This window comes from Esox lucius, chromosome 19, assembly GCF_011004845.1.
Source record: "Esox lucius isolate fEsoLuc1 chromosome 19, fEsoLuc1.pri, whole genome shotgun sequence".
Lineage (NCBI taxonomy): Eukaryota > Metazoa > Chordata > Actinopteri > Esociformes > Esocidae > Esox > Esox lucius.
In genome coordinates, this window is record NC_047587.1 from 21,862,019 (window position 1) to 21,885,427 (window position 23,409).

Genomic DNA, 23,409 nt, shown 5'->3' on the forward strand with positions numbered 1-23,409 from the left:
CATTAAAAACTTGTTAGTACTTTCTTTTTTTCCATAATTAGCTCTCTTAGAAGTCCTCTTGCCTAATGTAGTCCCCTTGGTGGCTTGTTGTGTAGGCTTCAAAAATACTTAAAATTTGCTTTGTCAAATTAATATAATTTTAGTCAAATCATCCATATTGAAATCTGTGTTCACCTACAATATGCAGTTTCTTAAAGTATTTTAGTGGCAATTAGAAGAACAAAGGAGGAAATTGCCGAACAGAGACAAACTCCCACCACATCTATCTTCTAACAGCTCCCCTGTTCCCCTGTGTGTCCTTAACTCGAACCGACATGTTCCTAAAAGCTAAAATATTCTGTTGAGAGTAAGATAAGTACAACATATGCAAAAAAAAACATTTAATCAAAAGTTTTTATTTTGTCAGTCACTCCATTAGCTGACACATTTTGCACATTCTTTGATTAGTAGTCAGCATAGCTATCAACCTAAATGTCATGTAATCATGGCAAAATGATGAACAGGCACACATAGCACAGACCTCCAGGGGGCCATGCAAATGCTTATTCCATTCTTATCTACAAGGACATGTTTTTATATAGCCATTGCTGTAAATCAGGGTTGTCAAACCGATTCCACAGAGGCCTAGTGTCTGCAGGTTTTTGGTTTTTCCTATAGATTGGTTCCCAGTTCAGACCTAAACAACCAAGTGAGGGTAGAAACTAACCAATTAGTGACCTAATTAATCAATCACGACAAGGTGAGAGCGAAAACCTGCAGACACTCGGCCCTCCATGGAACCGGTTTGACACCCCTGCTGTATATAATCAAAATCGATTTCAAAATACCAGGAATATGAATCTGGAAGTATGACAGAATCCTCTTATAGACTGAGCCCAATGTGCCCAAACAGCCGTCTTTATGAAGGGAATCATTCTAAAGCAACAGTCAGTAGGTTGCAAAGATCCAGTATTCAAACCCTCCTTAACCAATGCACAGAAGTGTGCATAATAACAGTTTAATTGTACAATAAATTACACAAAAAATTAAGGAAATGTACTGCTCTTGGAAACATATACTATGTATTCTGTGTCTGCCCTGTATATAAGTGGATTGATATGTACCTATTTCCAATTAATTCATATCGATCTTGATGATAGAAATCAATTAATGTGAATTTTTTTCAAGATTCTACTTATTGTTGTCTAATAAATCTAATCTAATAAAATACAAAGCAGGGTTCTTCATTGTGAATTTTCTTATATTTTCTCATAAAATGTAAACCACACACTATTAAATAATCAAACACACACACCTAGACAAACAAATATGTCGGTTTAGAGGCTGAATTGTCCTGTTTCCATTAGGGGCTCTGTTTGTTCATCCTGGCCCTGTGAAAATGAAGCAATGTTTGTTGGTTCAGTTGGAGTCCAGGTCTGCTCAATGTTTGCTTGGTAGTTTCTCCGGTGCAGCTAAAAATGTGACCTTGTCAATATGTATTTGATTGTGTTGATTTGCATTTGTGCATGCGTGTAGGTGTGCTCACGACTCTTGCCTCTGCTAGACGGGTGTAGGTCTGACTGTGAGGGCCACCGTAGCGTCGTAGACCTCTCCAAGAGAGGAAGAGAGTGTAGACCGAGGCCAGCAGACACTGTACTGTGAACAGGATGGAGCTGCCCTTCGCCATGTACACACCCACAAGCTGGTAGAGAACGAAGGCAGGGGGGAAATGTAGAAGGGATGCTGATAGAATGTACGTCAATTGAGAAAATCAGCATCATTTTACATGTTCACATCGTTTAGCAGACAAAAATTACGGGTTTGGGGGGGGGGTTGTTCAGTTATTTTCGGGAAAATGGACAGTGACTCATCTGTCTCAAATTCAACGGGGAGATTGTTCAACCGTTGGTGTCCATTGCACTCTGGGAGGGGAGCATTGTGGAGGCATCCACCATTAAAGAGAGGTTGTGAAGTGAACATGCATTCTCATGGAGGAAGAGTAGCTCTGTGTTGTCAAGGTTGAGCTTGAGGTGAGTCAGATATATGTGTTGATGAGGGAACTGAGGGATCGGAGATCGAGGGATTATCTGTTGAAGGGACCTTAAGGTGGTGCTTCAAGTAGAAAGCCCTAACTAGCAAGATAGACAACAGTATCAACAAAATGAGGCCAAAGCTGTTCTTCTTAAATGAACATTGTAAAACATGAGCATGTATGTCTGCATGTCAGTCTGTCCATTATTATTGTGTGAGTGTGCCAATTTGAAGGCGTAGGCCTTGCACCAAAATGTTCTCCAAATATTTCAGGAGCGGATATTTCAGCCTGTGTTAAAGGTCTTAAAGATGGCTCTATATGTCCTGGAATAGACTGTACTACCTCCTACTCAGAAATACTGTCTATTGCCTTATAAAATGTGGAGTCTTCCAAGATTTGGATAAGCATTTGCTTTTTGAGACCAGAATAAATCTTTAGGAAAAATACTGCAAATCCGTTATTAATACGGAGGTGGGGGTTAAACACTGACACCAACGCACACACATACCTGTTGGTCAGTATAGAGGCCTTTAGCCTGTGTAGTTATGAGGCTGTAGACCAGTAGAGAACAGGACCCCAGCAGAAAGCTAAAGATGTTCAAGCCAATCAGCATATTCACCTGCTCAACACAAAATCAGAACAGTAATCCTAAACATAAATGTTTAAAATAAGGAACAATAATCTAGAAAACTGTAAACAGATGCAATAAATGTACAAGCTCATTCTAAACACTGGCAAATCAAGTGTTTAGATTATGAACAAAGTGATGAAGTACTTGTATGATACAATACACTCACTTTGAGTTTGTTGGGTTTCCTCTGAGCCTCCATTGCTACACCTCCAGTAGTCAGATACTGCAATAACACACAATATTCTTATTGATGTATTCAGAGGTCTTTACGCCATAATTTGTAAATAATGTTAATGTAAAAACCAAAAAGGGAATCAGGCAAGCCTAGTTCAGCCGGCCCACAGTTAAAAGTGATTATGGTCATTGCCCTCACTAGATTCAAACCCAGGTCTCCCACATGACAGGCTACATCTTTAACTACTACGCCACAGTGCTACACATTTGCCCAATGTCAGTGTAGCATTTCAACATCAGATAATTTTGTCACACATGAACACCACACCAAGTTTGAATATTTTGCCACACACCATAAAGTATTGTGTTAAACTGACTAACGTTTCTTATTAAGTTTATCTCCACCAAAAATTGCATCTATGAACTGTATGGCTTTTGCCACTGGCAGTTTTAACAGCTTACTAGCCAGTAATAGTCCTAACTTACTACTTGGAATAGTCTTAAGAATTGAGCAATTGCTAGTGAGACTGTAGATTAATTTTACACTGCCAAAGCTATTTCATGGCACAAAAACTTTCATCTTTCATTTGTGAATAACATTGATACAATAACTATCAATATAGGTTACGATAACTGACTTTTTCGTCAAGTGAAAAGATGAGAGAATCGTGGAAACCCCTACTCTTTTTCTGCCCAAGGGGTTTTTATCTAGCCTATATTACCCCAAAAAGCATGCACAGATCTGTACTACAGAAATCCACCATCCATCACTATATAACCTTAAACAGTTTTATTTCAGACTATAACACAGCTACTGAAGGTTGTAGCCAGCAACGTTTTTGCTTATCCAGAACAAATCCTAATGCCTAATTTGATCTGCGATGAGATTCAAACACGGGACCCATTGTTTGCAGGGCCGTGTCTCTAACCACTACGCTATTTAACAAGGGGCTGTCAGTCACTCAGCCATTCACTCACTCACTCGGTCGGTGAGAGACATTCACTCTTCTTGGCTGGCTCCGCTTACGCGGTCCGGCAAAATCTGAGATCGGTGGTGTAACACTCTTGGTTATTGTTTTACTTAAAGATTGCAGCTTTCAGTAGGCCCATAACGGGAGAGGATATTCAGAGAGGACAATAAAATCTTGTACCAGACAGACAGTGATCATCAGGGATGGACTCACAAACAGGTCAGCCAAGACTGGTGTAGTCATGGAGACGGAACAGTTAAAGCTCACACAAGCGTAGGTTACCGTGGTGAGTACAGAGGCCAGGGCACCAAAGACCTGTAAAAGCTTTGAATGACCGAGAAAGAGAATGAAGGAGATCGAGAGACAATTAGAGAGATGATCATTGGAGAGAGCAGGACAAAAAGAGAGTGAGAAAAACTTTCATTTCATGGTACATGAATAACTAGGTAATTACTACAAAACAAAAGCCCACGTAACACAGACAAATGATAATAACCCATTTATGATGGATGAATTACAATGTATTTTTGTTTCCATCATCTCACCCCGGTGACAAGGAGGCGGGTGTTAACCACTGTCCCAAACCAGCGTCCGATGCGCACATTTTGGAATCCTTCCTGGTTGGTGGTTACAGTTTGTTGGTTGCTTGAGGGGTGGTCCTTAAAGAAAACATGATACAGCCCCTCCTGGAACATGTTCTGAGTCATCTGAGAGAGTCAGACAGTCCAAACATGATGCGGTCTGATGCTGAAAACGTAATGGCTACAGCTGAAGGTATTAGAGAAATGTATCTCAAATAATAGATGAGGTGAAGCGGTCAATAAAACTGTTAATGGTACATGAAAGGATACGATTGTGAATCTCCTTATTGCAGTCTGCCCAGAATTAGAATACTGTTTTTATGTACATTCTGTATTTTGCTGAGGTAAATTAAACAGGTATGTTATGCTTGCATGCCAGCCAACACCAATATGTGTTCATTTCATTTTACAGCAGCTAGAAACAACATTTACTACAACCCCAGATTTCTGTTTGTTAGCTATGCTACCACATAGCATATTATGAATGGGAGATAGCATGTAGCAATAAATTCCTTACCTGAAAATGAAAATGTTGTAATGTTCTGAAGCAAAACTGCTACATATATATAAAGTCAGACTTGAGGAGTTACTTTGAAGGCCTGTTACAGTAAATAAAAACTATTTGACAAATATTTTTGACGGTGTGTGAATGACACCAGCCTTCTTCTGTCCCCAACAGTCGGTATTCCATTGATTTCTTTACTGCATTTGTGTGTATATATGGCACACACAGTCAAACACACTTAGCACAGCTTTTCTCTCTGTCTTACCTTCAGCAGCAATGGGTCATTTCCATATATTACAGAACTGGCCTTACTGGAGAAAATTGAAGTCAGTCAGTCAGTCATAGCGTCTCACTTCTCGGCTGTCTCCACCCAAGAATAACAAGTTCAAAGTTCTCTTGATGCATAGTTTTCTCCCGGACTGATAAAACCATCTGAAAGTAAGTGATACTGTTTACTAATTGGTCAGAGATCTATGATGTCTGTGTGTGTGTGAAAGAGAACGAGCATAGTTATATCTGACCATCAGTCTGATCAGATGGAAGTGGATCTGTGCATTGTATTGAGATAACTGTGTATACATACTGTATGTAATTATAAGTATTCATCAACAGTAAAATATAAAACAGCAACACCCAACATAATTATATGAGCAGGCACTAGGGCTCATCATTCTACAACAAAAATATGTCTCGATTTCATGCTTCTCTTAGGTGTCTAGTAGCTTCTTTGCTTCTTTTGTTGTTTCATCTAACCCGAGGAATGGAAATAACAGCAGTTCTTGAAATATATATTTTTTTTTTCACGACCAGATTTGATTCAAATTCATCACAGCAATTTGAATGCAATTTCTTTACTTAGAATATTGATCCTGGTAGGAGGTGTAAATTGTAAGTTTGTTTCAGTATCCAAGACCATTTGACATTGGAAATAGAGTACTGCATTAATACTGCAATGTGTTTGACTGAAATCAACACTGAGTCCTCCTGTGTGGCGCCCAGGGATGTGACTGTACGTGAAGTAACCACGGCAGCCATGAAAGCATGGCCATACAGTTTGGCCACGACAGAGACCATTGGGATTCTGGGAGGGGTTTTGGCTTAACTCTGTAAGTGACAATGGATTGTTTTCTGTGTCAGACATTATGTGCTGTTAGCGCAGGAGTTGTTAAAGGGAACTCTAACACTCATGTTTAGTTAAATGTCCGATCTCCCTGTGTTGCTGCTGAGGATTGTAGTTAGGAATAATGCACCACTAAAGGAATAAGTCTTATGACAAGGAGAAGAGGACAACCTGGTAAGAGAAGAGCAGAAGAGACGAAGGGTGTCTTAAAGTCTTAAACATGTATTTAAATATCTCTAACATGTTTGCATACATGTATATAATTTCTTGCTGTATTAGGAATGCACATGGATGTGGTTTCTACACTCAGTGCCACCCTTTATTGACCCATGCCCACTGACTAACATGAGACAAGTTCCTAGAAAATGTTCTCCTCAAGGCTCAGAATAAGGTTAGTTACTATAGAGATACGACAGAGCTATATGATGTTCGAAACAATGTTGGTCGAGCTGATGTATGATGATGTATGATGGATCAGAATCAGAACTAAGAAGCATTAATATTGAAAACATAATTTAAGTTTCCCAGTACTTTCACAGCATTTAGTTGGCTACATTTACAGTTTAATGTATTATGTTTGAGAAATGTTATGTTTGGTACAATTTATTTTATTATTATTGGTGGTGAAGTTCCTGTGTTCTCCCCGCAGTTCCACAGTAAAGTGAGGGTCCTGTATTCTCCCTGTAGCTCCACAGTAAGGTGAGGGTCCTGTATTCTCCCTGTAGCTCCACAATGAAGGGTCCTGGTCAGGTAGACCAAGAAAGATTTTAGCCAAAACTGCCAGAAGAATTGTTAGGCATACAAAGAAAAACCCACAGGTAAACACAGGAGAAATACAGGCTGCTCTGGAAAAAGACAGTGTGGTTGTTTCAAGGAGCACAATATGACGATACTTGAACAAAAATGAGCTGCATGGGGAAGTTGCCAGAAAGAAACCTTTACTGCACCAATGCCACAAAAAAACCCGGTTACAATACACCCAACACCTTGACACACCACACTGCTTTTGGCTCACAGCCTCTGGCACACTGTAATTTGGAGTGACGAGACCAAAATAGAGCTTTATGGTCACAACCATAAGCACTATGTTTGGAGAGGGGTCAACAACGCCTATACAGAACAGAATACCATCCCCACTGTGAAGCTTGGTGGTGAATTCGGGTCCTCAGACATTTTGTTTGAATATACCAGTCATATTTTCAAAATCAATGTCAGAATTTCACACTTTCTGCCAGGGTAAGCAAACTTATGAGCACCATTGAATGAGCGCAATAAGCTTATGAATGCTGGCCCAGCACACTCCAACTACATAATGAGAATTAAGAAGAACAATTACACACTGTAAAAATATAACAAGAGGATAAAGCAGTAATATACATAAACTAGCATACATTTTGAAAGAGTAGGATGCAGAGTATGAACAGTATGGTAGAGGTATTGAGTATTATAGATACATATGAGTGTAATATGCTTATGAATGGTACATGCAAAGAAATATTCTAATGTCCATTAAAAGTACCAGAAAGGACATCAGAGCATCTGGAATGTGCATGTGTGATCAGTATGATCATGGATCAATGTCGCTGGTTGAGGTGCTTTATGGCCTGAGGTAAAAAAAACTGTTGTGGTCATTTCACAAAAATGTGTTTTTTTATTAATCACATTTTGGTAATTTTGACATATGTAAATGGGAAATGCAGTATTAGATTGGTCACCAAAAAGCAGAAACCAAAAACAGCAAAATTCAGAAGGCAAATTGGGCAGAAGCTTGGAAGGAAGTATTAGCGGACTACTCAAAAACATTACACAATGTTCTACAATATCGCTATTCTTTGGAAGGCCACACAAAATACTGACTTCATACACTGACTTCATACTTCATAGAGTGGTTTTTGATACTTTTAACATTTATCAATGCCTTTTTGTGTTTACTTCACTTCTATACAGCGTTTAACGATTTTAAATAAATAAACACTTACCACACAGATACACAGTTCAATAAAAGGCTAAATAAAATATGAAAAGGGAAGAAATCCATTGTGTCAGAGATGCTGTAAAAGGACAGAGTTCCAGCTCTATGATCCAGATACACTCCTATTCTGGAGGAGCAGGGGACATTAATAATAACTTCAAATTCACTGAACTTGAAAGAACTAGAGTGTGAGCAGAACAAACCAAAGGACTGGTCATTCTTTCCAAACCTAGCGATGCCCAACCATGGGCTTCCTTTCCAGCTTATACCTTTATAGGAGACTGCTATAGTCACATCCTTTCCACTCCATTCTGCTTCACAGTAGCAGGCTCCAGACAGACCCTCCCTACACAGCACCTGGGATGGAGAAGATAGGGCTGGGCCCTGTAAACCTGGCTCACATTCGTGTTCCCTTCAGATAGACGTAGATATTTGTTAGCTGTGTTAAGATCCAATGTGAGTGGTACAGAATCTGTGAAAATAAAAAAACAAAGCTAAACATTCTTTCATTATATTGTATTTGTGCATAGGAACACACAATTCTGTGTTTGTAACTCACATTTCAAGAACTCTTCTCTGGTCCTAGGTTCAGGGGCTGAAACTTTTTGAAGATATTTTACTACAGAAAATCAAGCGAATAAAATATTGTAATAGCATTCAGGTCATCATAGCCATGCACTCAAGTCATCATATTCACCTATGGTTGTGTACAAGACTTTGGAAACCTACACGGATGGACTAGGTAGTGTTCATTATCCTGCAGAATCTCATAAAAAGATGCTTTCACCCCAGGTCCTCCTGAGTGTCGAGCTTGGTACAGCAGCTTAATTTATTCTTGACTGGGCCTGGCATCCCGGATTGTATTGCACATTTCTTTATGAAGCATGTCCCTCCGGAGCAGATCATCTGCTATACGCATCACCATGGTGACATTTTGAATGAGCTCAGCCCTTTGCTCATCCACAAACTGGACAGCTTTGATTAGAGAGCGAGAGGGGAGGTTATCAAGACAATAATATTTAAATGTACTGAAATGATTGTTTTCCCCTTACTACCAAAGAATATGTAAAATAAAATCATAGTAATCATGAAGATTGCTTCAACCCAAATTCCAGGGGAATTTAATGTTGGTCTCAAAATCCCATGCCACATTACCATATTCCTCTGACCTCATGGTAGATGGCAGCAGAGCTACATGGGCAAAGGACAGAGAGAGATTTAGATGGTGAAATGAACGGGCGGAATTTCAATCAATCAATCAAATGTATTTATAAAGCCCTTTTTACATCAGCAGTTGTCACAAAGTGTTTTTAGAGTGGCAGCTGAAATCGTCAGGTATCGTCTTGTTCTGCAAACACAACCAGGAGGACTTTGGACAGGGACAGCAACGAGTCTTTTGAGCCTGGTACTCAGCAGGTGTGGGCCAAGACCTCATGTCCTCCAAGTATATTATTCGCAAAAGCAGATGAAGACTGCCCCAAAACAGCCCCATCTCTCAGCCTTTTACCGAAGCAATTAGATTTACTGTTCATAATATGGTATGGTACAAATGCATGACCTACTCTTGCATAATAAAGATACACAATCCTCAATTACGATATAACATTTCCAAAGACCTTTCCCAGTTATCTTTGCCATTTCTTCATTAAATATAACCTCCAGTCACTGTTTTAGTTCAGATATCAATTTTATTATTTCCCAAACGACTGTTGTTGGTTGGCAGTAGTGCTGGGTAAGGACTCAGATCCAGGAGAAATATAAAGCGACTGAAAACTCTCCTGAGAAATATCAGGACACAAGAAAAAAGATGACTTAGCTCATCACAGGGGTTTCCAGTTGTCTACATAGATTAGCCAGACGACTATCTACTTTGACTATTTATTAGTGCCAGTCAGCAGTTGGCCCCCTGGTGACATTTCTACTTTAGTTTTTCTCTCCTACCTTTGGGCGGGGGGGGGGGGGGGGGGGTCCAGTGAAACTGCAGTACGCCAAAGGCTCAGCGTCACTCCTCCGCAGCTCAGAAACATTCTGCCCTAGTTGTTTCAGGATTCTCTCTGCACGATTCACTTCAGCCATCTCCTGGGCACCGATCAGCTCCTTCACCTCAGAGCGACTTTTCTCAATGTGGCGGATCAGCTCAGTAAAGATCCTCTCACTTTCCTCAACTGCTGTTTGTGCAAAGCGCTAATAGAACATGGCATAATCATTCAGCGCCCACCAGCATGCCTGACTGCCTGTTCACCAGTGGGGATTAGCGGGACTTGAATATATGTATTTATTTTAACAAGAACACTGCGAAAACTCATTAACAGTCTTCACACTGGCTCGTTTCCTTTGGGGTTAATAAATCACTGCAAATAGGATAATCTGCCAAGAAATAATTTAACCAACCTTGAGTGACTTCAAAGCCTGTCTCACCTCCTGCATCTCTTTCTCTCTCCAGGATTATCTGATTGGTCTGGTTCACATTTAACAGCTTCTAAAACCAGACAAATGTGACCAAAACTGAAATATAATTGAAATTAGCAGCCTTTCACAGCCAGCATGTTTTTCACACATTCAGACACCTTAGTACCATTTTATAGAGATTATTCTACACAACATTTTTCATTGATATATATGGCAATCTTGCAATATACAGTAACCAAGGGATGCCAGTTAATCATTTTAAATCCTTACCTGTCTCTCAGGCCTTTCTACTGCAGCAGAGACAGTATCGTGGTCTTTATGTTCATCCAGTTTACACTGATAACAAATACGCTGCTGATCCGTGCGACAGTAAAACCCCTAACGGTTGATCATGACAAGAGCAGATCTCCTGTAGTTGTGCAGACCAGCGTGTGCTTCTATAAGACAGGACATTCATAGTGAGGCTGGAGGTGAGACTCAGAAACAGACCATACACTTGAGAAAGGACTTGACAGCTCAGCACTTTTTTCCAGTCATTTCTGTTAAATCAAATTCCCTGTGTCTTCTCAGATGTGCTTGTAACTGGATTTGAAACACTTCCTAGTTTTGAGTGAATTGTGTAAGACGTGTTGCAATACATCATGAACAGTATTGTCAGGAACTAGATTACTGGCCGCTGTAAAAATCTGGCAAGTGTTAGCAAAGTTGGGCAGAGAAACAGGCCCTATCCAGACTCTCAGATTTTACTGGTCCAACTGCTGCTACCCAAGTCGATAATGATACACAACAATCCAAACCTTGTATTCAAATCAATACCTATCCAGTCCTCAGTGTCTGTGGGCTTTAACCCGCTGTTGGCTGAAACCATACTGGAGTTGTGAGGGTGTTTGAGTATTGCACTGACACTGACACACTGCAGCATACAGAAAACCTTGTGTTTAATTCAAATGAAACAAGTTGAAGAGTGACTAACAATCTCAGTCTCGATACATACAATAACAGTGAACAAAACGAAAACATCAAGTGTAAATGATTACATTAATTACTTCGTCCTATTCCAAACACTACGGAACATTAAATGCATGTGCGAGAATCAGGTTGTTCTTCTAGGATCTGATGGAGAAACTGAATCCATTCCCTAGGCTTTAAACTGGCGGAGAGGAAACAAAACAGAGAATGAGTGAAGGTTCAGTCAGCCTAATACACACCAATTTAAAGTGAACTGGTTGACATGATTAGAAAGAACAATAACAACACGTGTACAAATTATTTCACACATTATCTATATGTTAGAAAACTAATAGAAACAAAACCAATACATTAAGCCATTACCTACCGGCCACATAGACTTTAAATACAATGTTTGGAAAACCCTTTCTGATGCCATTACCTGCATGCGTTTGTATTTCTTGGCCAGATCTACATTGGTGCGTCCAGGCTTGAAGGGATATGCCCATAGGATAGCATTCCAAGATGGACCAAACCTCTGTACACCATGACACAGATAACTCTCCTCATCAGAGCTGAAGTTCCTCCTCTCTCTCCTCTGTAGATGCAGTGTGGTAAGGATTAGAAAGAATGTAAACAAGGCCAAGAACAATGAGAAAGAAACAAATGATAGACAGAAAATTAGAGAAAACGCACAAACCTCATCATTGGTCATCTCACTTTCCTTGGTTTTGGAATTGCTCAGCTCAGTTTGCTGCAAGAGAAAGGTCATGACCGACATACCTCTTGGGTGCCTGTCCCCTACCACACACACACACACACACACACACACACACACACACACACACACACACACACACACACACACACACACACACACACACACACACACACACACACACACACACACACACACACACACACACACACACACACACACACACACACGGGTTTTATCCTGGTGGGGACAGGAAACCCAAAAATCCATGTTCCCTATTCCTGAGTCGTAAGCCTAAGCCAACATCTACCTAACCTAAATCCCATTCGCCTTATGGGGACCTGCCAAAACCCTTGCAGGGACTGATTTGTATATTGTTTCTGGGGATATGTGGTCCCAGGATCATACACAGTTGCCTCTGCAGTCACAGCGAGAGGTTACTAGAAAACCAGCCATTCTACACAGTCCATCCACCATAGATGAACATCCACAGACTGTTACAACCAGAACGGGACACAGAACACAGACACTCTCTCTTACAGTCGAACAGGGGTTTCCCATGGATACGGTCTTCTGCTGATCATCAGTGACATCATCTTCCCTGTGAGGGGTTCTACTGTCTGTGTGTGAAAGAGGGGGAACAGAGTCTATGACCGAACTCTGACAACTCTGACAGCGCATTGAACTAAAATCGAATAGAAAATGTGTTAATGACAAACCACTCTTGTTGCCTCTATTCCTGACTACCATAACAATAGAAGACAGATGAGAGATTGACTGATCAGAGAAAGAGGAAGGAAAAGACCAATATTCTGCAAAGAGAAAAAAGACAAACAAGGAAAGACGGTTAAAAAAAGTTATATTTCAGAAAAGGCGTGAATGACGAGGAACAATTGGCCATCGAAAGAGAGAGAAATATGTAGCAATATTTATATATATTTCAATAACAAAACACTCAAAAACTCTGAAAAAAAGTCTGAAAATAAATGGAATATGTATAAATTATAATGACGATTAATACATTTTCTCCTCTGTAATTGCACATTTCACAATGCCTGGATACAAATGTAGTAAATAAGGTATTAAAAAAAAAATTATAACAATAAAACAATACGACAAAGATGAGGGAGTCTGACATCCCACGCCTCGACCCACATGACACGTGGTTGAACAGCAATGTGGGGAAAAGGCAGAATGACTTGGAGTAGATGCCTGAGAAAAGCCTTCAACAATCTTCAACAGGGAATAATCCGTTAGGATTTCTTGCAATGAGACAGGGCCACATAACCATTGCATTTAATATGATGAGATTGGTTAGCGGAAAAAGCTAAATAAGTGTAATACACAAAAAACAGATGAACCAATGTCTGTGATATTTTGACACTGAACTTTCGGTAGAGGACCTTAAAGGATTTAGAGGATAATTTACTAACAAACACTTCTTGGATTTGACATCTTTGATGCTCAATATTTGAGAACTATGTGCAGATACTTCCTTCTCATAAAGGTCTCGAGATGATACATTTGAAACAAAAAGCAGAGTAAAATAGCGCTAAGAGTCGTAATGTGTTCTTGCAGATGAGCATACTGTAGTGTCTGAACATGCTGTACCTCTCTCCTGCCCCCTGCTGGTCACACGTGACAAACCACCACCACACAGAGGAGTCAGGCTGATGCCTGCATTCGGACCAGACTTCCTCAGAGGGGTGAGACTCACATCTGACAAAGAGCGAAGGATGTAGAGGGAGAAAAAGAATTAGATAATAGATTTTAGTTTTCTTAAAATACGGAGAATAGAAAGATTTTGTTGAGAACCTGAGATGGTGAGTATGGCGCCCTCTGTTGGTTGAGAAGCCCTTCAACAGGTCAGACTGGCCCAGGTTACATCAAGACACACACCCCATCTCAGATCACAAAAGGCCGGTGTGTGTGCGCGCGCGCGCGTGTTCAGTGCCTCAAGATACTCACCACTGCATTGATACCGAGGCCTCTTTCCTTCTCCCTGCGTCTCTCCCTTCCTGAGCCCCAGGGTGAGAGTGTGTGGCCGGGTGTCTCTCTGTTCTGCTGCGCACGCGTCTCTCCTCCTGTGGTCGCGGAGGCGCTGTGTGTGTGCGTGTGTGACCTGCTGGAGCACCCGGTGCAGGTCACAGCTGTGGGGACAGGACCTCTGGAGGACAGGGAACCACCAGCTGGTCACCTCCCCAAAGCGCAACACACAGCCTGGGAAGAGGGAATGGGGTGAACACGACCACTCCAGTTCCCTTGGTACAACCCATCAGGTCTGAGGACCCCCAATGAGACACATTTAAGAGAAACTGAAACGAGATCTGTAGGACCAGGCGACGCGTTTCCACTCAAGTCCAGTTCGGAGATCGTGCTCCACCAGAGCCACTGTTTAGATAACGTCGTTAGGTAGATTGATTTGGTTTTGTTTTAATAACAGTTAGTAGATTTGATGTCAGTGTGTTATTTTACTGTGCCTGTTTTAACATAGAATGAGTATAAAATCTGTAGTTTGCTTTGAATCATGAACTGAGATTATGCTGTATCGTGTGTCTTTCCTGGTTTCCCTGGCCTGGTGAGCTTCCCAACTTTATGGCTTGAGAGGGAGATGAGGTGCTAGAGTCTGGAGAATGTTTCTTCGAAGCCTAACTGTGAAGGGGGTGTCCGTGATTAAGGGAGGAGGGAATATATCTATTGTATAAGGAATTCCAACGCTCTGGTAACTTGGCCTTTTACCCATCACACTTCATAGTAAACAACTTGAAACTTCAACCCTTTCATATAATCATTTGTTGGCTGCATATTAAGATATTCATCTTTCATCAGACTGAACCCTGGTGTACTTGTCTACCGCAACAGCCTGGGACACAGCCATCCATGTTAATGAACAGGACTGTGAATACTTAAAGATGCACTTCCATTTTTGACCACCACTTCTGAAAGTGGCACAAAAAAGGCCCCAGTAAATCAGGGCCGCTCAATCCTGTTCCTGGAGAGCTACCGCCCTGTAGGTTTTCCCTCCAACTCTTATTTTGCACAACTGATTCTAAAAAGGCGCAGGATGGAAAGCTAAGTCAGGTTAGTCACAGCGGGGGTTGGAGAGAAAACCTCCAACCAACTAACCAATTAATAAATCATTCACATTTTCTTGTAAATACCTATCCAATTGGGCCCGATTGCTAAAACTTCATCGGATGGTAGATCAGGATTGATCTAGGATCAGATTTGATCTAGGATCAGGATTGATCTAGGATCAGGATTGAGCATCCCTGATGTAAATTGTGTACTAGGTTGTGTCACACACTTGCCAACTCTTGCCCTGTCATCAAAACCACTCACTCTCAGACTTGTAATGTAATGGCTTAACTGAGATATGATAAAGACTGTCATGATAGACAATGCTGGTAATCACATAGCCAGTTAAAAATGTGTAAAAAATGTGACGTTTAAAACAATTATTCTGTTCATTGCTTCAGTCCCTGACTGCATCTCTACCATGCACAACCACACATTCCAAACACACCTGAGCACCTGGAGGTTGGGTTACGTGTGGTGGCTGAGGTCTCCAAGATCGTACTGATCTCACTGTCAAGCAGCTCTGAACACACGAACAAGGCATCTGAGAGTCCAAGAAGTAACAGGAAAAAGGTCACAGGAGGGATTTGGTTAGAGACCGTTTAGCTGTGTCCAGAGTCATCATTGCAAAAGAGGTTTGTAGTTGTCACTTCAAACCATTAACAAACCGTACCCTCATCATCCAACAGTGTCTTCGGCCTGCTCATGCCTGGCTGGACGGAAATAGGGGCTGGACACTTGAACACTTGGCTGAACCACAAAGCACCAGAAAGAGAAAAAGTGGTCACACAGAACACCAACACCAACTAAACCATTCATTACATAACACCAACAGGACCCGTTTGAATGTGTCGTGTGATCCATATTCCAGAACTTTGGGTGTTATTCTGGGGGGGGTGTCAGACACACAGAACACCTGTCACCGCCGGGCTGAATCAGGGCACCCTCCATCGTTGACAGGGCCGGCCGTTTCCCCTGGCAACGCCCGGACAGCGTGTGGGCCTGCTCTCCCATCCCAGGGGGCGGGTCTGCACAGCTTTCCGTCTGTGCGTGTGCATGCGTGCCCTCCGCTGTGGTTTTAGCGTTTCCTCGGAGGGCGTTTCCCCTCTTAGCTACCCAGTCCCCGTCTGTTTCCGGGTCGGCTCGTATGTTTCTGTACCCAGCCCTGTGGCTCTCCTCTCTGGGGTTTCTCCTCTCCTCCCCTCTCCCCATCCTGCTGGGGCTGGGTTTCTGAGCCTCCTCACCGGCTTGGAATATCCGTCTCCTTACTCGCTCCTGGTTAAAACGAAAACCCATTTTTAAAGGACCATATAACACATTTGATATATTCCAGATATCACACGATTCAGTTGCTCAAACACTGATGTAAATTGTAAGGCAGTCTCCTGGGTTAGACAGTTCCTGGCAGAAATAGCCCATCAGAGAGGAGATACCAGATCATTTCAGATGGACATGCAGTCTAGACAGGGGTGGGTGTTCTGCAGTAGCAGGGCTGTGGTACCGTCTCACCCTCAGGTCCGGTTCTTTATACGTGGAAAGGTCCTCCTCTTGGTCCTCCACCTGGTTCCTCTGTCCTCTCTCACAACCTCTAACCCTCCGTGTTAATTGTGTCAGAGCGGGGCTCTCTGGGTCTCCGTACATCACCCGCTCCTGTCCCCCTGGAACCTCCCGGAGCGGGGTGCGTTCACAGGAAATCCCCACCCCTTCGCCTCCCTCCTCTCCTCTCTCATGGTCTCGCTCTCCCGTCCATCTCCGGTCTGCCACACCTCTCCTGTCCCAGCAGGGTGCTGAGAAGGGGCAAGGGGGAAGGAGTGAGGACGGGGAGGGAGGTAGGGGTGACTGGAGCGGCTGCCCTGGGGCATTAAGGGTGTCCTCCACGGCTCCCTGTCAAACAACACGGTCACATGTCACATTTCAGTGGGTTAGCGGTCACCGACACCCCACGGGCCCCTTCATGTAGTAACCCCACACTCACCAGAGGGAACAGGGGCCTCTGCCCCTTCATGTTAGTAAACCCACACTCACCAGAGGGAACAGGGGCCTCGGCCCCTTCATGTTAGTAACCCCACACTCACCAGAGGGAACAGGGGCCTCGGCCCCTTCATGTTAGTAACCCCACACTCACCAGAGGGAACAGGGGCCTCGGCCCCTTCATGTTAGTAACCCAACACTCACCAGAGGGAACAGGGGCCTCGGCCCCTTCATGTTAGTAACCCAACACTCAGAGGGAACAGGGGCCTCGGCCCCTTCATGTTAGTAACCCCACACTCACCAGAGGGAACAGGGGCCTCTGCTACATCGCAGCCGTATGGAGAGGGAACAGTACCTGAGCCTGGTGTCTCTCCAGCTGCTTGATCCTGCGCAGCATGTCTCTGGCTGACTGCCGGTAGCCCTCCACGTCCCCACCCTGACCCGGAGACTCCACGTGGGCCGCTCCACGCAGACAGCCCGCTGGGGAAGGACCAAGCAGGGCCGTCAGCAAGGGGCCACTCATGTGGAGTCCCCGTAAGGCTCGCAGGAGTCAACACAGAGCCATGGTTACTCACCAGCCTGCCGGCAGCTGTGCAGGACGAAGGCCGCAGCCTTACTGAGCTCCGGGCTGCCAGACTGGGTCAGGAGGGTGATGATGACAGACAGACCGCCACACTCTAACAACTGGGACTGGTGCTCCTCTGGAGGAGGTTGGGACACAACACTCATTATTCCACTCTTAACAGTCATGCTGGCTTGGGCACTGCCTTGTGTGTTATGGTCATCATGTTCGGCCAGGAGAACCGTACCGGACGCCTCGGTGCAGTGTCCCAGGGCCAGGATGACAACCAGCCTGTCTCGGGGATCCAGGAGGGGGCTGGACAGCAAGGAGTGGAGGTGAGGAACCAAACCATAGCCTGCCAGGCTTGATGCCAACATGGCTACAGAGAGGAGAAAAGGACCTGGTTACCTCAGGAGAGCAGCTCTGATAGAGTAGGGGTGGGGTAGGGTAGAGCCGTTGCTTTGGGTCACTCACGGTTGTCACTGATGCAGGCTGACAGAGTCTTGGTCAGGGTGACGGACAGCTGACAGGCCGGTGGGCTATGGGTGACATCTGAGGCTAAGCGAATCAGAGTACAGGTCAGAGTTTTGAGCCCACCGACTGCGGAAAAACTCTCCTGAACACAATCTGAGAAAAAGAGGTGGTGAGAGGCAAACCAAGAGGGAGACAGGAGGGAGGGACGGGGGACAGACAGGGACAGGACAGAAACAATTATTTGAACACTTCGACCAAGGTTGTATAAACCCAAACACTTCAGGACACTGTAACCTTTAGAGACCGAAGGTCTGCGTCTATCTTTGAGCTCTGTCGGGCCCATAAGGAAATCCAAACAATATTACACACATACAAATGATCTAAACAAAGTACTCATAGCAATGCCAATGGCTGTCACTCTGCAACATGTCACTACGACAGACATTGCACAGAAATCTCTGAAAAATGTTAACAAAACTTCAATCACAAGATACGGAAACAAGTGTCAGCGCATCACCCCATTTATACTCACAGTTGTTGGCGACGGTCATGGCTATGAAGGAGCAGATGGGCTGAACCATCTCTGCGCGGGGGTGAGAAAGCTGCTGCAGCCAGGCTTTGACGAAGGGGAAGGCCGACGCACAGATACGCTGGCTCTCCTCTAAGGAACCAAAGGCCATGTCAGATTAAACTCTCTCTGCTACCGGTCCCTCTCAAAAACATTTGACTACTGCAAGATGCACACACAACGCATTTTATTTCCATCCAGATGCACAGAACAGGGTACAAAGACGTCACCATTCTGGGGGTTGTTAACGCAGCCACACAGAGCACTGGACACAGAGCTCCAGACCTGGAACAGCTGTGTGACGTTAGCAGTTTTCACGGCGGCCTCGTCAGAGAGAGGGAAACTAGTCCTGGCAACAGAAATGCTATTATCAGTCAACCTGAACTGACAAACTTAGTTTTTCCTGGAGGTTTTAATACTACGTATTTCTTAGTATCAAGTTCACCTCGTCAGCAAGGATCCGGTTTCTCAAAAGCACCTTAAACCGATATTCAATGTTGGAGGGTATCATAGGAGCCTTGTTACGTCACATCACTGCGCTATAAAACACCTATTTAATGACTACCACTAAGCGTGTCGATAGATGCTTTTTTGGCTTCCACATCACGATCTCTGCAAAACGAAGAATCAGGATGTTTTTCCTCTGTGAGCAGGGATAAGTAAAAATAATTGACAGTGACAATTTCTTTTCTTCTTTCTTTGAGTTCAAAGCATAGATTTTCAGCTTTTTTTGTGCGGAATTCATATTAGTTCCACCATTTAGAAACGACATCAGTTGTGGCCTATTGCTGCAGCTGTATGAATCAGGCCCACTGCTCTCTAAGCAAACTCTTTCCTCCATATGTTCTGTCTTCCCTGTCTAATAAAGGAGAAAAATGCCTGAACAATATTACCAGACGCTGTTATCTAGTCAAATGTACTGTTTCTCTTTACAAGGGGATGGGAGAGGAGTGAGCATAGGAAGCTGGGGACAACTAGGTAGTCATGAAGATGGGCGAGATGAGAAAAATAAAGGAAAGATCCAGCTCTAGTCATTATTCTGGTGTCTGCAGTCTCCCTACATAACAGAGTACACTGAGGTGTTTCAGCCATTATCACGCACCACAGACACATTTTACATTTGTGCCCCAAAGATTCATTGGTTGATGGAGGCTGCTGGGTGATCTGAAAACGAATGGAGTAGCGATGTTTTAGCAATTCTTTTTGCCTTTCACTGACAGCTCGATCACACTAGTGACAGGATAGATATGGTTGTTCTTGTTCAATAGAGCGATTGGAGTCAATGTTCCTATCGGCCACCCATTGAAGGATATTCAGCTTGACTCTTTTTTTGGGAAGTCCTACCCTCGAAGGTAGACTTCAAAATACAGGCCATACTCGTTTTTACAGATTTTATAGAGCTCGCTAGCTACCTAGTCTTTTTGAGATTGAGATACAATGGTTGCTTCCGATTCCAAATACAGTATTTAGGTCAATAAAATAGGGGTGATATTTAACTTTGAGTTCCATATGTTGCTTAGTGACCACAGTCACTTCTAACCCTTTTAATGTCCCAATGCGAAAACATGCAGCAAAACGTTCTGTGTGGCGTTTTGGGAAACAAGTAACACAATGGCCGTTGTAGGTTAAATGCATTGTTAAAACTCGTAAACCTAAAATGTATCATTACTGGACCAAAGATTTTAGTGCATGCCCGACGGAAACCAAATGTGGTGCTTTTTATTGATTACCTGAACAAATCCAGCAAAATGTCCAGACAGCCTGATGTCTGAGCAAACGCCTGGCCGGACCCTAAACCAGCACACACCAATATTTATTATACTTCTATACACACACATCAAAGCGTTTCACGGCCCCACAGCCCAGACAACAAAGACGAAGCAGTAGCACAAAGCCAAGGAAAAACTCCTTGGAAGGAAGAAACCTTGACTTGCTGTCTGAAATCAACTGTCAACCGTCAACATCAGCAGGACTGAAGGTGTTTGATCTTACTGTTGTTGGCAACCAGGACAGAGAGCAAATAGACAGCGACTCTCCTCTGGGTCAGCGGGCTACCCTGCTGCACAAGACACTCTGCCAGGTCCCTGAACGTCTCCCTCCGACACAGGGCCTGTTTACAGTACACTACAAACAAAAACAAACAAACAATCAACTTTAACTATTAAGTAAGTGTCCATAACTAAAATGAATTATTGGAGTAATGACTCAACTACTGGAGAGCATAACAGGACAGAATACACTAAATCTACACTAAATTTAAATTGACATAATATTATGTGTAACGGGTGGTAGCATTAAATATTGGAATGTTGAGTATATCTTTACACATGGAGAGGAGAGTTTACAGTGCAGTATAGAGAAGCTATGGCAGAGCCATGGTGTGGGCATAGTCTTATGTAGAAAAGATGTCTGGTTACTGAGGGCAAGACCATGGCGAGAGAAAAATAAAATAAATGTTCAAGTGGCGGGGGTTCAGGTCATTACGAACGTTAACTGCCCACCTGCCAGAAGATCATTTTTGGAGCAGTGGGTGACCACTGACCAGACTGGTCCTGGAAGGAGGGCACATGGCAGACAGTGACTGTGGACTGGACAATGCATTGACCTTTACCCCTAGAGCGGCCAGCCGCAGACCAAAACCAGTCTGTGATGAGGACACGTGGATGCATGATACCACTGTGTAAAGTCAAACTGCCAGGTGTGCCTTCTTGGTGACTGGTGATGTTGTCCCCCTAACTGAGACTGAGGGTGACAAATGAGCTCCAGAAGGGTTTACAATTCAGCCAAACGAACATCTGAGTCCTCAGTCTCAAGAAGGGAGGTGGGGGGTGTTTTCTGAAGTCAATCCCCACATTTTGACTGTGTTAAGGAAAAGGATCACATTGACTGCACCAGGTCACCAGCCTATTGACCTCTCCACGGTACATGCACGGACTCATCTCAGTCAGTGATTGCATCGTCCAGAGTGGTGTCATCTGCAAACCTTCCCAGCTGGACACATGCATTGTTAGTGCTACAGTAGTCCACCAACACACACATACCATTGACCTCTGCCAGCATTCCTAGCGTGAAGAGAGCAGTCTCCCTGACTTCTGAGTGACAACTGGATTTGGACAGGTTATACACAAACACCACCCCTCCCATCTCTCTAAAAGAGTCCACATTCTCCTCTAAGAGAAAGAGAATCAGTGTCATTATAACATGTTGATTAATTTGAAAATCAAATATTCAGTGTGTGAAAAAAGTAGATAGTTAGACCTCTCTGTTGACATATAGAGTAGATGGTGAGAAGTGCTTGTTTCTGTGAATCGGGACATTTCATCTGGTACTTCAGACACTCCAGCAACAAACACAGATCTGTCTTTGTGGCTGTCAAATAAAAGAAAAACACATTGAAATACAGCACAATACCGATACTGAGTGAGAATTTGAATAATGCTCACCATTATAATCATTTCCTTTGTGTATACTGGAAACATCAATTTCCATCGTCAATGATTTGAAGAGCTGCCAGAGAAAGAAATTAACATGTTTAATTGTTTTAAATAATTATGATGGTAAGCCAGGTGTTCTTGTCAACACAACATGTGTCTGGAGCAAATGAGAAGAAAACAACTGATTGCCGTCGTCACCGTGGTAAACGAGCCTACATTGGATTATCAGCTAGCTAGCTAAAGTACGGTGTACAGCACTGAATTTACAGTTAAATTAGTTGAGTCACTCACCTCACGACTGACCTTGAACTGACCACATATTCGCTCACATATACTTTTCTGAACAATTACTCGATTTGAAAGTACTCAACAGAGAAAAGCAATTGTGCATACAACGTGGACTAGTAATGATCCGCAAACAGACCAACGAACGAACGGCTATTTTTGACCGGCTCTTTTTGGTGACCTTTGGGAAACAAATCGCGTCTGTGAAAGGAACTATCCAGTTGTCTCCCTGATTTGCATAATTGTTAAATGAAAACAACAATGTAATGTTATCAACTTTACTAAAGTGAGTGGAGTGTATGATCAGACCTCGCACATTTTCCCGTTTGGGTTGCGTTAGAAAAGAAATGTCTCGTTTAGCATTAAGACATGCAAGATGTAACCTATACGTGTATTTCACTTGGATTTTGCAGACAGATTTGACATTTTTTCATTTGTAATCAGTTTGGGAGACAAATTGGTAAACGGAACCACAAATTACCTCAACGAGAGGTGGAAGACTCGCCGGAATGCCCGCTGTGAACAGAGGAATATGATGTTTCAAATGTACGCTGTAAAAACGATCGTTTCTGATTGGCCACAAAAATGGCGCGTTGGATTTGTTCGGATGAATAAACCAAACGTTAGACTACTCTCAATGGACCTTATTCGTGAAACGTACGATCAAATTTGATTTTAAAAATTATAGTACGATAATTTCACGGATAGAGCTGGTATTCATCAATATTATCTTTGTCGCAAACTTACGATCAAACTCACGTCTGTTCGGAGACCGTGTAAAACAACATAAAAAATAAGATCATGCTTGATTCGCGCAGTAACACCATCATTATCACGAATATCAACAATCAGTACAACAACCACAATTATAATTAGAATGGATAGGTCTAATATAAAATACGAGGACGATGAATATGATACATATAAACGTACCACAATATGAAATATTGTATCACTGCCAGGCTATTATTGTATAATTTATTTCACTTTATTCTGC

General features: G+C 42.9%; 2 protein-coding genes and 2 long non-coding RNA genes across 14 annotated transcripts; all 4 read right to left on the minus strand.

The window, feature by feature from the left end:
- Positions 1 to 1,117: 1,117 nt before the first annotated feature.
- si:dkey-30c15.13 (uncharacterized protein LOC558731 homolog) lies at positions 1,118 to 5,272 on the minus strand. Of its 5 annotated transcripts, none has more exons than XM_020056666.2 (8): positions 5,139 to 5,272; positions 4,886 to 4,924; positions 4,333 to 4,494; positions 4,001 to 4,111; positions 2,809 to 2,865; positions 2,520 to 2,633; positions 1,535 to 1,681; positions 1,118 to 1,370 (listed from the first exon to the last, which is right to left on the minus strand). In XM_020056666.2, the coding sequence occupies exons 3-8, from the start codon at positions 4,492 to 4,494 to the stop codon at positions 1,317 to 1,319; spliced, it is 645 nt and encodes a 214-aa protein (XP_019912225.1). In that variant the 5' UTR covers positions 4,886 to 4,924; positions 5,139 to 5,272; the 3' UTR covers positions 1,118 to 1,316. The 5 variants fall into 5 exon arrangements, with proteins under 5 accessions (XP_019912225.1, XP_019912224.1, XP_019912223.1 ...); XM_020056665.2 differs by having other exon boundaries at positions 4,886 to 4,967; XM_020056664.2 differs by lacking the exon at positions 4,886 to 4,924 and having other exon boundaries at positions 4,333 to 4,534.
- A 1,283-nt stretch (positions 5,273 to 6,555) lies between these two features.
- LOC117593428 lies at positions 6,556 to 8,583 on the minus strand. Its single transcript, XR_004574826.1, has 3 exons — positions 8,525 to 8,583; positions 8,235 to 8,437; positions 6,556 to 6,735 (listed from the first exon to the last, which is right to left on the minus strand). It is a non-coding gene; the product is annotated as an uncharacterized LOC117593428 (long non-coding RNA).
- A 1,345-nt stretch (positions 8,584 to 9,928) lies between these two features.
- LOC109616947 lies at positions 9,929 to 10,780 on the minus strand. The gene is made up of 3 exons (XR_002198238.3): positions 10,645 to 10,780; positions 10,357 to 10,444; positions 9,929 to 10,149 (listed from the first exon to the last, which is right to left on the minus strand). It is a non-coding gene; the product is annotated as an uncharacterized LOC109616947 (long non-coding RNA).
- A 515-nt stretch (positions 10,781 to 11,295) lies between these two features.
- Positions 11,296 to 23,155, minus strand: terb1 (telomere repeat binding bouquet formation protein 1). 7 transcript variants are annotated; one of them, XM_010901633.4, is made up of 22 exons: positions 22,894 to 23,155; positions 22,137 to 22,200; positions 21,952 to 22,062; positions 21,735 to 21,863; positions 20,686 to 20,817; positions 20,424 to 20,484; positions 18,924 to 19,042; positions 18,658 to 18,786; positions 18,126 to 18,278; positions 17,899 to 18,030; positions 17,665 to 17,790; positions 17,445 to 17,569; positions 16,628 to 17,002; positions 16,035 to 16,393; positions 15,792 to 15,868; positions 15,567 to 15,662; positions 14,009 to 14,260; positions 13,652 to 13,759; positions 12,581 to 12,660; positions 12,023 to 12,076; positions 11,765 to 11,920; positions 11,296 to 11,524 (listed from the first exon to the last, which is right to left on the minus strand). In XM_010901633.4, the coding sequence occupies exons 2-22, from the start codon at positions 22,180 to 22,182 to the stop codon at positions 11,513 to 11,515; spliced, it is 2,832 nt and encodes a 943-aa protein (XP_010899935.2). In that variant the 5' UTR covers positions 22,183 to 22,200; positions 22,894 to 23,155; the 3' UTR covers positions 11,296 to 11,512. The 7 variants fall into 7 exon arrangements, 6 of the variants coding, with proteins under 6 accessions (XP_010899935.2, XP_019912206.2, XP_010899936.2 ...); XM_020056647.2 differs by lacking the exon at positions 22,894 to 23,155 and adding an exon at positions 22,431 to 22,868; XM_010901634.4 differs by lacking the exon at positions 22,894 to 23,155 and adding an exon at positions 22,419 to 22,868.
- Between the last annotated feature and the right edge of the window lie 254 nt (positions 23,156 to 23,409).